The sequence below is a fragment of the Cetorhinus maximus genome, chromosome 11, assembly GCF_964194155.1.
Source record: "Cetorhinus maximus chromosome 11, sCetMax3.hap1.1, whole genome shotgun sequence".
Lineage (NCBI taxonomy): Eukaryota > Metazoa > Chordata > Chondrichthyes > Lamniformes > Cetorhinidae > Cetorhinus > Cetorhinus maximus.
The window spans coordinates 127,752,503-127,765,715 of record NC_135889.1 but is presented as its reverse complement, the minus strand read 5'-3'; the positions used below and the strand labels follow the sequence as shown (position 1 = coordinate 127,765,715).

The 13,213-nt window shown below is 50.1% G+C and overlaps 1 protein-coding gene across 1 annotated transcript in view; it reads right to left on the bottom strand.

The window, feature by feature from the left end:
* Nucleotides 1-1,243: 1,243 nt before the first annotated feature.
* Nucleotides 1,244-13,213, bottom strand: part of LOC144686916 (natural resistance-associated macrophage protein 1-like) — a 73,524-nt gene continuing 61,554 nt past the window's right edge. Inside the window, exons 12-14 of the mRNA XM_078552755.1 lie at nucleotides 9,974-10,047; nucleotides 8,978-9,131; nucleotides 1,244-1,853 (exon numbers count right to left, since the gene is read on the bottom strand). Coding sequence (XP_078408881.1) covers nucleotides 1,767-1,853; nucleotides 8,978-9,131; nucleotides 9,974-10,047 — 315 coding nt within the window. The 3' untranslated portion in view covers nucleotides 1,244-1,766. The remainder of the gene's footprint in view (nucleotides 1,854-8,977; nucleotides 9,132-9,973; nucleotides 10,048-13,213) is intronic.

Below are 13,213 nucleotides of genomic sequence, written 5' to 3'. Positions count from 1 at the left end.
CTGGCAGTAATAATGGGAAAGATTGTGAGTTTAATGGTTAAACTGCTTTATACAAACATCATTTTCAATGGTATGACTAAACACTGCTAGAAATTTAATACATTTTATTGTTTTTAAAGTAATATTGCAAATTGAGTGACAATTTGTAAACAAGTGAGATTTGTTGAACTCGGTTATTTTGATAAATTTACCCGACTTCCATGATGTTCAAGTTTGATTTGGAGAGAAACTTGACGTGTGTTCGGAGAGATGCCAAACCATGTCCAGCTGTATCTATTGTGAGCAGCTTCTTTGACTGGGACAAGCCACATCCCAAACCACAGGAAGGAAGGTTTGGTTTGGGACCGAGAGAAAAAGTATTTGAAGAGAATTTTCATGATAAAGATCAGGTGGACACAGTTTGAGAGGGTAATTTTACATATTGGTGTCAGCTCAGTACATCACAGGAACAAGAGGAGGCCATTCAGCCCTTCGAGCCTGTTCTACGATTCAACTTGATCACTGCTCATCTGCATCTTAACCCCATCTCCCTGCTTTGGTTCTGTATCCTCCAACTCAAATTAAGTCCATCAATCCTGGTTTGGAAAGCTCCAGTTGACATAGCCACCACCATCCCCGCTCCCTCCACCAAGTCTCAATGGCTTTTTAGGGGAGAAAATTCCAGATTCCACTACTCTTTGTGTGAAGAAGTGCTTCTTGACTTCACCCTGAAATTCCTCACCTGCATCTCACCCTCCCTGCCCCGCCCACATCTCACCCTCCCTGCCCCGCCCACATCTCAAGCTCCCTGCCCCGCCCACATCTCACCTTCCCCGCCCATATCTCACCCTCCCTGCCCCGCCCACATCTCACCCTCCCTGCCCCGCCCACATCTCACCCTCCCTGTCCCGCCCACAGCTCACCCTCCCTGCCCCGCCCACAGCTCACCCTCCCTGTCCCGCCCATATCACATCCTCCCTGCCCGCCCACATCTCACCCTCCCTGCCCCGCCCACATCTCACCCTGCCTGCCCCGCTCACATCTCACCCTCCCTGCCCCGCTCACATCTCACCCTCCCTGTCCCGCCCACACCTCACCCTCCCTGTCCCGCCCACACCTCACCCTCCCTGCCCCGCCCACACCTCACCCTCCCTGCCCCGCCCACACCTCACCCTCCCTGCCCCGCCCACATCTCACCCTCTCTGCCCCGCCCACCTCTCACCCTCCCTGCCCCGCCCACATCTCACCCTCCCTGCCCCGCCCACATCTCACCCCTGCAGTTCCTTTGCCCCTCCCTTTCCCTGTATTCTGACCCCTGTCCGGATTTAGGGATGTGGAAGGAGGCAGCTTAGCCTGTTCAGCGAACAGCCCAGCTCAGTATTTACACTTTAGTCTCTGAGGAACTGGTTAGAAATTCATTCCCAGTTTGGCCTAAGGTTTGAATGGTCAGCCAGGCCAAGGGAGGGGTCAGTCTGAAGCAGAGCTCCTGTGCAGGAATATGGGGACTGGAAATGAAGAAATTCAGGCCAAGGATGAATTGCAGTGAGGCTGATTGGGACCAAGGCCGAGATTGGGAAGCTCACTGTTCACTGGTGTAGCTGGTAAATGAGGGCATGGAGCATGGGGAATATTCGTGGACAGCAGGCATGAGATCAATAGCTGGAATGTCGGGGATTGGATTCCAGTGCAGAGGTAAGATGGAGGCAGCTGGTCGCTGTTGAAGTTTTGCTGGATGATTATTTTGCACCATTTACTCCCGGCACAAGCCAGACAACGATTTGTGAGGATTAGTTGTGAAGTATTTCATGGTTGAACGGTCTCTCTTCCCTGATGCTGAGGCAGGTTATCCCAGCTGTTACACAGCTCAACCATAGCTGGAATAGAGAAATTAAACCAGTAGTTAGCACCCAAAGGGTCACTGCTCCCAGTTTGAGATCTGTGCTCGTTTCCAGTGCAAAGGGTCAATGAAGAGTATTTTCCAATAGCTGGCTGCATTCATATTTACTCGAGCAAACCCTGGTCAGCTGTTTTGCCTAATTCCAGTTTACTTTGTTGTGATCTGGAAGGTGCTGCCTGGAAGGCTGGTGGAAGCAGGTTCAATAGAAACTTTCCAAAAGAAATTGGGGGAAAGAGCAGGGGCAGAGTGGGACCAATTGGATAGCTCTTTCATAGAGCCAGCACAGGCACAGAGGGCAGAATGGCCTCCTTCTATACAGTAACACAAACAGCCCTAACCCAACTAAAGCCATCCATCTCAGTTTGGAGATTTTCCAATGACCCATAGCAAAGACTCAAGGGGCAACATTTTGAGCTCAGTGAGTGTGTGGCTGACCCGCCTGAGTGTGAAATGACGGGTGTTGATGTCTGCTGAGTGTACCGACATCAATGTGCAGTCACGCGATAGCTCAGTCAGTGGTCACACAGAGTCAGCAGCGCGCCCACCCACAATTAAAAGGCCTGTTAAGGCCATTAAATAATCAATTAACTTAAATTTTTCACTGCCCGTCTAACCTTACCATTGCCGGGCAGGCAAAAAAGCCAAGCGGCCTTTGCATTTTTTTGGAAACCTCATCCACGGGCGGGGTGAGGTTTCCAAAAGCAAATAAAAATCAAATAAAAGTTTTAAAATGTAATTAATAAATGCTCACTGAGGATACAAGTTTCATTACATTGTTATTTTCTTTATTATTTTTTTCGATAACTCCTCTCCTCCCGGAGGTGGCTCTGTGCCTCAGGGAGGTTATGAAGCATGCACACGTGTGCATGTAAGAAGGTCTCGCTCGCCCCGCTCACCCTCCACCACCCGCCTTAGTTGGCCCACCAGCGTGAAATCGCGGTGCGGTGCCAATCGCGGGCAGCAGTCAGCTTCCCGAGCATCCTCGCTCAACTCACCCGACATGGGTGAAATTCTGCCCATAGACACAGAGACTCAGAGACGTTTACAGCACAGAAGGAGGCCATTCAGCCCATCGTGTCTATGCCAGTCAACAAAGATCTGACTACACTAATCCCATTTCCCAGTGCTTGGCCCATAGCCCTGGAGGCTATGGCAACGCAAGTGAATATCTAAATACTTCTTAAATGTTATGAGAGCTTCTGACTCAACCACCCTTTCAGACAGTGAGTTCCAGACTCCCACCACCCTCTGGGTGATACAATTTCTCCTTAACTGCCCTCTTAGCCTTCTACCTCTTACCTTAAATCTATGACCCCTAGTTATTGACCCCTCTACTAATGGAAAAAGCGCCTTCCTATCCACCCTATCTATGCCCCTCATAATCTTATACACCTCTATCAGGCCCCCTCTAAACCTTCGTTGGTCCAAGGAAAACAACCCCAGCCTATCCAATCTTTCCTCATAGCTCAGACCCTCCAGCCCAGGCAGCATCCTGGTGAATCTCCTCTGCACCCTCTCCAGTGCAATCACATCCTTCCTATAATGTGGTGACCAGAACTGCACGCAGTACTCCAGTTGTGGCCTAACCAGCGTTTTATACAGTTCCAGCATAACCTGCCTGCTCTTGTATTCTATGCCTCAGCTAATATCCCATATGCCTTCTTAACCACTTTATCTACCTGCCCTGTTACCTTCAGGGATCTATGGATATACACACCAAGATCCCTCTGATCTTCAGTACTTTCCAGGGTCCTACCATTCATAGTGTAATCCCTTGCCTTGTTAGCCCTCCCCAAGTCCATTACCTCACACTTTCCTGGTTGAATTCCATTTGCCACTGCTCTGCCCACCTGACCAGTCCATTGATATCCTCCTGCAGTTTACGGCTCTCCTCCTCACTATTAACCAATTTTCATGCCATCCACGAACTTCTTGATCATACCCCTTACATTTAAATCCAAATCATTTATGTTCACCACAAACAGCAAGGGACCCCAGCACCAAGCCCTGTGGAACCCCACTGGAAACAGACATCCAGTCACAGAAACATCCTTCTACCATCACCCTCTGCTTCCAGCCTCTCAGCCAATTTTGGATCCAATGTGCCACTTTACCTTGGATCCCATGGGCTTTTACTTTCTTGACCAGTCTGCCATGAGGGACCTTATCAAAAGCCTTGCTAAAGTCCATGTAGACCACATCAAATGCATTACCCTCATCAGCACTCCTCGTTACCTTCTCAAAAAACACGATCAAATTTGTCAAACACGACCTTCCCTTAACAAATCCATGCTGACTATCCCTGATTAATTCATGTCCTTCCAAGTGCAGATATATTCTGTCCCTCAGAATTCTTTCTAGTAACTTCCCCACCACTGAGGTTAGACTGACTGGCCTGTAATTTCCTGGTCTATCCCTTCCTCCCTTTTTTAATAATGGGACAATGTTAGCTGTCCTCCAGTCCTCTGGCACCTCACCTGTGGCCAGAGAGGATTTGAGAATTACTGCCAGGGCCCCTGATATCTCTTCCCATGCCTCCCTCAACAGCCTGGGATACATCTCATCCGGGCCTGGAGATTTATCCACTTTTAAGGCCGCTAAACCCGCTAGTACCTCCTCTCTCTATATGTTAATTTCCTCTAATATTACACAGTCCTCCGCCCTGATGTCTATACCCATGTTGTCCTTTTCCATTGTGAAGACCGACAGAAAGTATTCATTGAGGATTGTACCCACGTCCACACAGATTACCTCTATGGTCTCTAATTGGCCCTATTCTTTCCCTAGTTATTCACTTGCTCTTTATATATTTAATAAACCCCTTTGGGTTTTCCTTTATTCTGCCCACCAAATGCTTTCTCATGCACTCTCTTAGCTTCCCTAATTTCCTTTTTAAGATCCCCCCTGTACTTTTTATACTCCTCTAGGGACTCTGCCATATTGAGCCCTCGGTATCTGCCATAAGCTTCTCTTTTTTTCTTAATCCTAACCTTTATGTCCCTTGACATCCAGGATTCTCCAGACTTGCCCCCCCCTTTGTCTTTACGGGAACATATTTGCCCTGTACTCTCGCTATTACCTCGTTGAGTGCCTCCCACTGCTCTGACACAGTTTTATCTGCGAGTAGCTGCTCCCAGTCCACTTGGACCAAATCGTATCTCATCTTGGTAAAATTAGCCTTTCCCCAGTTGGGAACTTTTATTCCCGGCCCAACCTTATCCTTTTCCATAACTATCCTAAATCTAACTGAGTTATGGTCACTATCTCCAAAATGCTCCCCTACTGATAAGCTTTTCACCTCCCTGGGCTCATTTCTGAATATTAGGTCCAGAACTGTCCCCTCCCTTGTTGGGCTTTCTACGTACTGGCTAAAAAAGTTCTCCTGGATGCAACTTAAGAATTTTGCTCCCTCCCTACCTTGCACACTAAAACTATCCCAGCTAATATTTGCATAGTTAAAATCCCCTATTATTACTGCTCTATTATTCTTACACTTTTCTGAAATTTAATTACATATTTGATCCTCTAACTCTCCCTGACTGTTTGGGGGCCTATAGTACACACCCAACAGCGTGTTTACCCCTTTTGTGTTTTTTACTTCTACCCATATGGCTTCATTTTTTGATCCTTCCAAGATATCATCCCTCCTCACTGCTAAAATTGATTCCTTGATCAATATTGCAACTCCACCTCCTCTTCTATCCCCCTCTCTATCTCATCTGAATACCCTTTAACCAGGAATGTTGAGCTGTCAATCCTGCCCTTCTTTTAGCCAAGTCTCGGCCATAGATATGATACCATACTCCCACATGCCTATCTGTGCCCTCAGCTCATCTGTCTTATTCCTCAGGCTCCTTGTATTAAAATATATTCCATTTAGCCTCTCTAAACTCACTCCTTTCTTATCTAGTCTATGTTTCCTCTGCTTTCCACACTCACTCACTAGTGTTTAACTTCAATTCCATCTCAGCTTCTCTCCCCTCTGAACTACTTTTCAGGATCCCATCCCCCTGCCAATTTAATTTAAATCCACCCCAACAGCATTAGCAAACCTCCCCGCAAGGATGTTGGTCCCATTCCTGTTCAGATGTAACCCGTCCAACTTGTACAGGTCCCACCTCCCCCAGAAACAGTCCCAATGCCTCAGGAATCTAAAGCCCTCCCTCCTGCACCATCTCTCCAGCCACGCATTCATCTGCTCTATCCTTCTGTTCCTATATTCACTATTGCGTGGCACCGGGAGTAATCCGGAGATTACCACCTTTGAAGTCCTGCTTTTCAATTCCCTACCTAACTCCCTAAAGTCTGCTTGCAGGACCTAATTTCTCTTTCTTCCTATGTCATTGGCCCCAACATGGACCATGACCTCTGGCTGTTCATCCTCCCCCTTCAGAATATGTTCCACAACGTCCTTGACTCTGGCACCCGGGAGGCAACATACCATCCCAGAGTCACATCTGCGGCTGCATAAGCGCCTGTCCATTCCCCTCACTAATGAATCCCCTCCCACTATTGCCCTTCCACACTTGCTCCCCGCTGAGCAGCTGGACCACCCACAGTGCCATGGCCTTGGCTCTGTTTGGTCGCCACAGAGGAACCGTCATTCTCAGCATTTTCGAAGACTGATAAACGGTTTTCGAGTGAGATGCACTCCGGGGATTCCCTCACTATCTAGCTGATCCCTTTCTTCTGTCTGGTGGTCACCCATTCCCTCTCAGGTTGCACTTCCTTAAGCTGCGGGGTGACCACGTCCTGAAACGTGCTGTCCACGAACCTCTCAGACTTGTAACTGCACCATAGTGCCCCCAGCTGCTGCTCAAGTTCCATAACCCGGATCTCGAGTTACTCCAGTTGAAGGCACCTCCTGCGCACATGGTCACCCAGACCACCAGGAGTGTCTAGGATTTCCCATATAGTGCAGGATGTGCAAATCACGGGACTGAGCTCCCCAGACATATCTTAACTAAATAGAATATGGACCCTTCCTTTTATTTTACCCTTACTCCTACTTGAGTACAGACTAGATGCTACATCCTCCTCTCGCACTCTCCTCTAGGTGCTGCTGACTGCCTGTCCCAGGGTCCTCCTCTCACACTCTCCTCTAGGTGCTGCTGACTGCCTGTCCCAGGGTCCTCCTCTCTCTCACTCCTCTAGGTGCTACTGACTCCCTGTCCCAGGGTCCTCCTCTCACACTCTCCTCTAGGTGCTGCTGACTGCCTGTCCCAGGGTCCTCCTCTCGCACTCTCCTCTAGGTGCTGCTGACTGCCTGTCCCAGGGTCCTCCTCTCGCACTCTCCTCTAGGTGCTGCTGACTGCCTGTCCCAGGGTCCTCCTCTCGCACTCTCCTCTAGGTGCTGCTGACTGCCTGTCCCAGGGTCCTCCTCTCACACTTTCCTCTAGGTGCTGCTGACTGCCTGTCCCAGGGTCCTCCTCTCACTCTCTCCTCTAGGTGCTGCTGACTGCCTGTCCCAGGGTCCTCCTCTCGCACTCTCCTCTAGGTGCTGCTGACTGCCTGTCCCAGGGTCCTCCTCTCGCACTCTCCTCTAGGTGCTGCTGACTGCCTGTCCCAGGGTCCTCCTCTCACTCTCTCCTCTAGGTGCTGCTGACTGCCTGTCCCAGGGTCCTCCTCTCGCACTCTCCTCTAGGTGCTGCAGGCTGCCTGTCCCAGGGTCCTCTTCTCGCTCTCCTCTAGGTGCTGCTGACTGCCTGTCCCAGGGTCCTCCTCTCGCACTCTCCTCTAGGTGCTGCTGACTGCCTGTCCCAGGGTCCTCCTCTCACACTCTCCTCTAGGTGCTGCTGACTGCCTGTCCCAGGGTCCTCCTCTCACACTTTCCTCTAGGTGCTGCTGACTGCCTGTCCCAGGGTCCTCCTCTCACTCTCTCCTCTAGGTGCTGCTGACTGCCTGTCCCAGGGTCCTCCTCTCACTCTCTCCTCTAGGTGCTGCTGACTGCCTGTCCCAGGGTCCTCCTCTCGCACTCTCCTCTAGGTGCTGCTGACTGCCTGTCCCAGGGTCCTCCTCTCGCACTCTCCTCCTCAGCCTCAACAGTTTTCTGTGAGGAGAGAGTTCCAGATTTCCACTGCCCTTTGTGTGAACAAGTGCTTCCTGATACCACCCTGAATGGTCTGGCTCTAACTTGAATGTTCTTCTCCCTTGTTCTGGACTCCTCCCCACCAGAGGAACTAATTTCTCACTATGTACACTATCAACTCACTTAGTATAAACCTCATTAAATCACCCCTTAATCTTCGATACTCGAGAAAACACAAGCCTAGCCAGTGCAATGAAACAGAAAAGGCTGGAAATAATCAGTAAGTCTAGCAGCATTGGTGGAGAGGGAGAGACTGCCTGACCAGCTGTGTATTTGCAGGATATTCTGTCTCTGTTTCAAATCTCCAGCGTCCACAATATTCTGCTTTCCGCCTGATCTTGTAACCTGTCCTCGTAATTTAACCTATTCAGCCCCAGGATCATCACAGAATCATAGAATCCTTACAATGGAGATGGAGGCCATTTGGCCCATTGAGTCTGCACTGACTCTCTGAAAGAGCATCCTATCTAATCCCAGTCCCCTGCCCTATCCCCGTAACCTTGCACATTCTCTCTTTTCAGGTAGCAATCCAACTCCCTTTTGAATATCTAGATCAAACCTGCCTCCACCACCCTCTCAGGAAGCTCGTTCCAGACTCCAACCACCCTCTGGCATCACATCACATTTACTCCCTTTGCCCATTATTTTTAATCTGTGCCCTCTAGTTCTTGATGCTCTCTTGAGTGGGAACAGTTTGTCACTATTTACCCTGTCCATACCCCTCAGGATCTTGAATACTTTGATCATCCTGGTGAAAGTGCACTGCAAACTCCCCCAGCCCAGGATATCCTTCCTCAGGAGTGGTGCCCAAGTACTGGCGCTATCACCTGGTTAGACTGGCGCAGTTACACTACACTCACCTGGCGCAGTTACACTACACTCACCTGGCGCAGTTACACTACACTCACCTGGCGCAGTTACACTACACTCACCTGGCGCAGTTACACTACACTCACATATTCCGGCCAACACAAAGTTGCAATGACATAAATAATTAAATTAACAAGACTTACCAAATAAAACAGAAACACCACATAGAGGAAGAGGAGCACACCAGCGAGAACATACAGGTAAATACTGCCCAGGTGATCCACATAGTCCGCTACAAAGTAAGCATTAATAGCCAGGACCAACAGTGTGATCAACACGCCAACAATCTTCCCAACCCTGGAAAGAAACACAGGACCATTCACACTAAAATGGGCAGAAAGGCCTCAGTAAGAGCAATAACAACTCAGTGAACAGAAACTGGAGTCATTTACTGAATCGCTTCGAGGTCACTATCCGAACCAATGCCTTTAGCTGCCTGGGAGGGTTTGATGGGGACAGTGTAGAGGGAGCTTTACTCTGTATCTAACCCCGTGCTGTACCTGTCCTGGGAGTGTTTGATGGGGACAGTGTAGAGGGAGCTTTACTCTGTATCTAACCCCGTGCTGTACCTGTCCTGGGAGTGTTTGATGGGGACAGTGTAGAGGGAGCTTTACTCTGTATCTAACCCCGTGCTGTACATGTCCTGGGAGTGTTTGATGGGGACGGTGTAGAGGGAGCTTTACTCTGTATCTAACCCCGTGCTGTACCTGTCCTGGGAGTGTTTGATGGGGACAGTGTAGAGGAAGCTTTACTCTGTATCTAACCCCGTGCTGTACCTGTCCTGGGAGTGTTTGATGGGGACAGTGTAGAGGGAGCTTTACTCTGTATCTAACCCCGTGCTGTACCTGTCCTGGGAGTGTTTGATGGGGACGGTGTAGAGGGAGCTTTACTCTGTATCTAACCCCGTGCTGTACCTGTCCTGTGCATCACACAAAATTTTATAGCACAGAAACAGGCTATTTGGCCAATGTATCCAAAGTCACTGTTTGTGCTGCACACGAACCTTCTCCCACATCCTCTTCGTCTCACGTTATCCCACATCCTGGTATTCCTATCTCTCCATCATTTCCTAACCCAGCTTTCTGGTAAATGCATCTCTCTAATTTGCAACAACCACACAATAATTCCAGGTTACTCACATTCCATTGGCGAATTGATGCATTAATGTCCTGAGGCTGGTGAATGTCAGGATGGGGATTAGAGCAAAGGGAAGCTGCAAACAGGAAGGGAAATGAAATTAGAACAGAATTGGTCACCTGTGATTGTGTTATTGTGTTTCAATATGTGGGTAAAGTGTCTGAATATCAGACAAGATCTGGGTGAGGGTGAGGGTGAGTGCTGCGGGGTGAGGGTGTGTGAGTGAGTATGCGAGGGTGTGGGTTTGAGGGTGAGTGTGTGTGGGGGTGAGCAAATGCAATTGAGAGTGAGGCAGTGAGGCTGTGAGGGTGTGTGTGGGGCTGAGGGTATGTGAGGGAGTGTGCGAGAGTGAGTGTGTGGGTATGAGGGTTGGTGCTTTGATGATGATGACTTTGTGTGTGTCTATGAGGTTGATGTTGTGGATATGTGGGTGTGGGGTGAGGGTTGATGGTGTGGACGTGAGGATGAGGTATGGACATGAAGATGAGTTATGGTGTGAGGATGAAGAATGATGTGGGAATGAGGAATGGAATGAGGATGAGGAATGGAGTGAGGATGAGGAATGTGGTGATGATGAGGAATGGAGCAAGGCTGAGGAATGGAGTGAGGCTGAGGAAAGGAGCGAGGCTGAGGAATGGAGTGAGGATGAGGAATGGAGTGAGGATAAGGAATGGAGTAAAGATGAGGAAAGGAGTGAGGATGAGGAATGGAGTGAGGATGAGAAATGGAGTGAGGATGAGGAATGGGATGAGGATGAGGTACAGGATGAGGATGAGAAATGGAGTGAGGATGAGGAATGGTGTGAGGGTGAGGAATGGAGTGAGGGTGAGGAATGGAGTGAGGGTGAGGAATGGAGTGAGAATGAGAAATGGAGTGAGGATGAGGAATGGTGTGAGGGTGAGGAATGGAGTGAGGATGAGGAATGGTGTGAGGGTGAGGAATGGTGTGAGGATGAGGAATGGTGTGAGGGTGAGGAATGGAGTGAGGGTGAGGAATGGAGTGAGGATGAGGAATGGAGTGAGGATGAGAAATGGAGTGAGGATGAGAAATGGAGTGAGGATGAGGAATGGTGTGAAGGTGAGGAATGCAGTGAGGGTGAGGAATGGAGTGAGGGTGAGGAATGGAGTGAGGGTGAGGAATGGAGAGAGGATGAGAAATGGAGTGAGGATGAGAAATGGAGTGAGGATGAGGAGTGGTGTGAGGGTGAGGAATGGAGTGAGGGTGAGGAATGGAGTGAGGATGAGGGATGGAGTGAGGATGAGGGATGGAGTGAGGGTGAGGAATGGAGTGAGGATGAGGGCTGGAGTGAGGATGAGGGATGGAATGAGGGTGAGTAATGATGTGAGGATGAGGAAAGTTGAGGGTGAGGAATGGTGTGAGGATGAGGGATGGTGTGAGGGCGAGGGATGGAGTGAGGGTGAGGAATGGAGTGAGGGCGAGGAATGGTGTGAGGGTGAGGAATGGTGGGAGGGTGAGGAATGGTGTGAGGGTGAGGAATGATGTGAGGATGAGGAATGGTGTGAGGGTGAGGAATGGTGTGAGGATGAGGAATGGTGTGAGGGTGAGGAAAGGTGTGAGGGTGAGGAATGGAGTGAGGATTAGGAATGGTGTGAGGATGAGTAATGGAGTGAGGGTGAGAAATGGAGTGAGGATGAGGGATGGAGGGAGGGTGAGGGATGGAGGGAGGGTGAGGGATGGAGTGAGGATGAGGAAAGTTGAGGGTGAGGAATGGTGTGAGGATGAGGAATGATGTGAGGGCGAGGGATGGAGTGAGGGTGAGGGATGGAGTGAGGATGAGGAATGGGGTGAGGATGAGGAATGGAGTGAGTGATGATGAGGAATGGGGTGAGGATGAGGAATGGTGTGAGGGCGAGGGATGGAGTGAGGGTGAGGAATGGTGTGCGGGTGAGGAATGGTGTGAGGGTGAGGAATGGTGTGAGGGTGAGGAATGGTGTGAGGGTGAGGAATGGTGTGAGGGTGAGGAATGGTGTGAGGGTGAGGAATGGTGTGAGGATGAGGAATGGAGTGAGGATGAGGAATGGGGTGAGGATGAAGAATGGTGTGAGGGTGAGGAATGGTGTGAGGGTGAGGAATGGTGTGAGGGTGAGGAATGGTGTGAGGGTGAGGAATGGAGTGAGGATGAGGAATGGGGTGAGGATGAGGAATGGTGTGAGGGTGAGGGATGGAGTGAGGATGAGGAATGGGGTGAGGGTGAGGAATGGAGTGAGGGCGAGGAATGGTGTGAGGGTAAGGAATGGTGTGAGGGTGAGGAATGGAGTGAGGGTGAGGAATGGTGTGAGGGTGACGAATGGAGTGAGGATGAGGAATGGAGTAAGGATGAGGAATGGGGTGAGGATGAGGAATGGTGTGAGGGTGAGGGATGGAGTGAGGATGAGGAATGGGGTGAGGATGAGGGATGGGTGAGGATGAGGAATGGGGTGAGGATGAAGAATGGGGTGAGCATGAGGAATGGAGTGAGGTTGAGGATTGGTGTGATGGTGAGGAATGGAGTGAGGTTGAGGATTGGTGTGAGGGTGAGGAATGGAGTGAGGGTGAGGAATAGTGTGAGGGTGAGGGATGGAGTGAGGGTGAGGAATTGAGTGAGGATGAGGAATGGTGTGAGGATGAGGGATGGAGTGAGGATGAGGTATGGGGTGAGGATGAAGTACAGATGAGGATGAGGAATGGTGTGAGGATGAGGAACGAGGTGAGGGTGAGGAATGGGGTGAGGATGAGGAATGAGGTGAGGGTGAGGAATGGGGTGAGGATGAGGAACAAGGTGAGGGTGAGGAATGGGGTGAGGATGAGGAACAGTGCAAGGATGAGGAATGGTGTGAGGGTGAGAAATGGAGTGAGAATGAAGTAAGGGGTGAGGATGAGGAATGGAGTGAGGATGAGGAATGGAGTGAGGGTGAGGAATGGAGTGAGGGTGAGGAATGGAGTGAGGGTGAGGAATGGAGTGAGGGTGAGGAATGGAGTGAGGGTGAGGGATGGAGTGAGGGTGAGGGATGGAGTGAGGGTGAGGGATGGAGTGGGGATGAGGAATGGAGTGAGGGTGAGGAATGGAGTGAGGGTGAGAAATGGAGTGAGGATGAGGGATGGAGTGAGGATGAGGGATGGAGTGAGGGTGAGGAATGGAGTGAGGATGAGGGATGGAGTGAGGATGAGGGATGGAGTGAGGGTGAGTAATGGTGTGAGGATGAGGAAAGTTGAGGGTGAGGATAGTGTGAGGGGGAATGAGG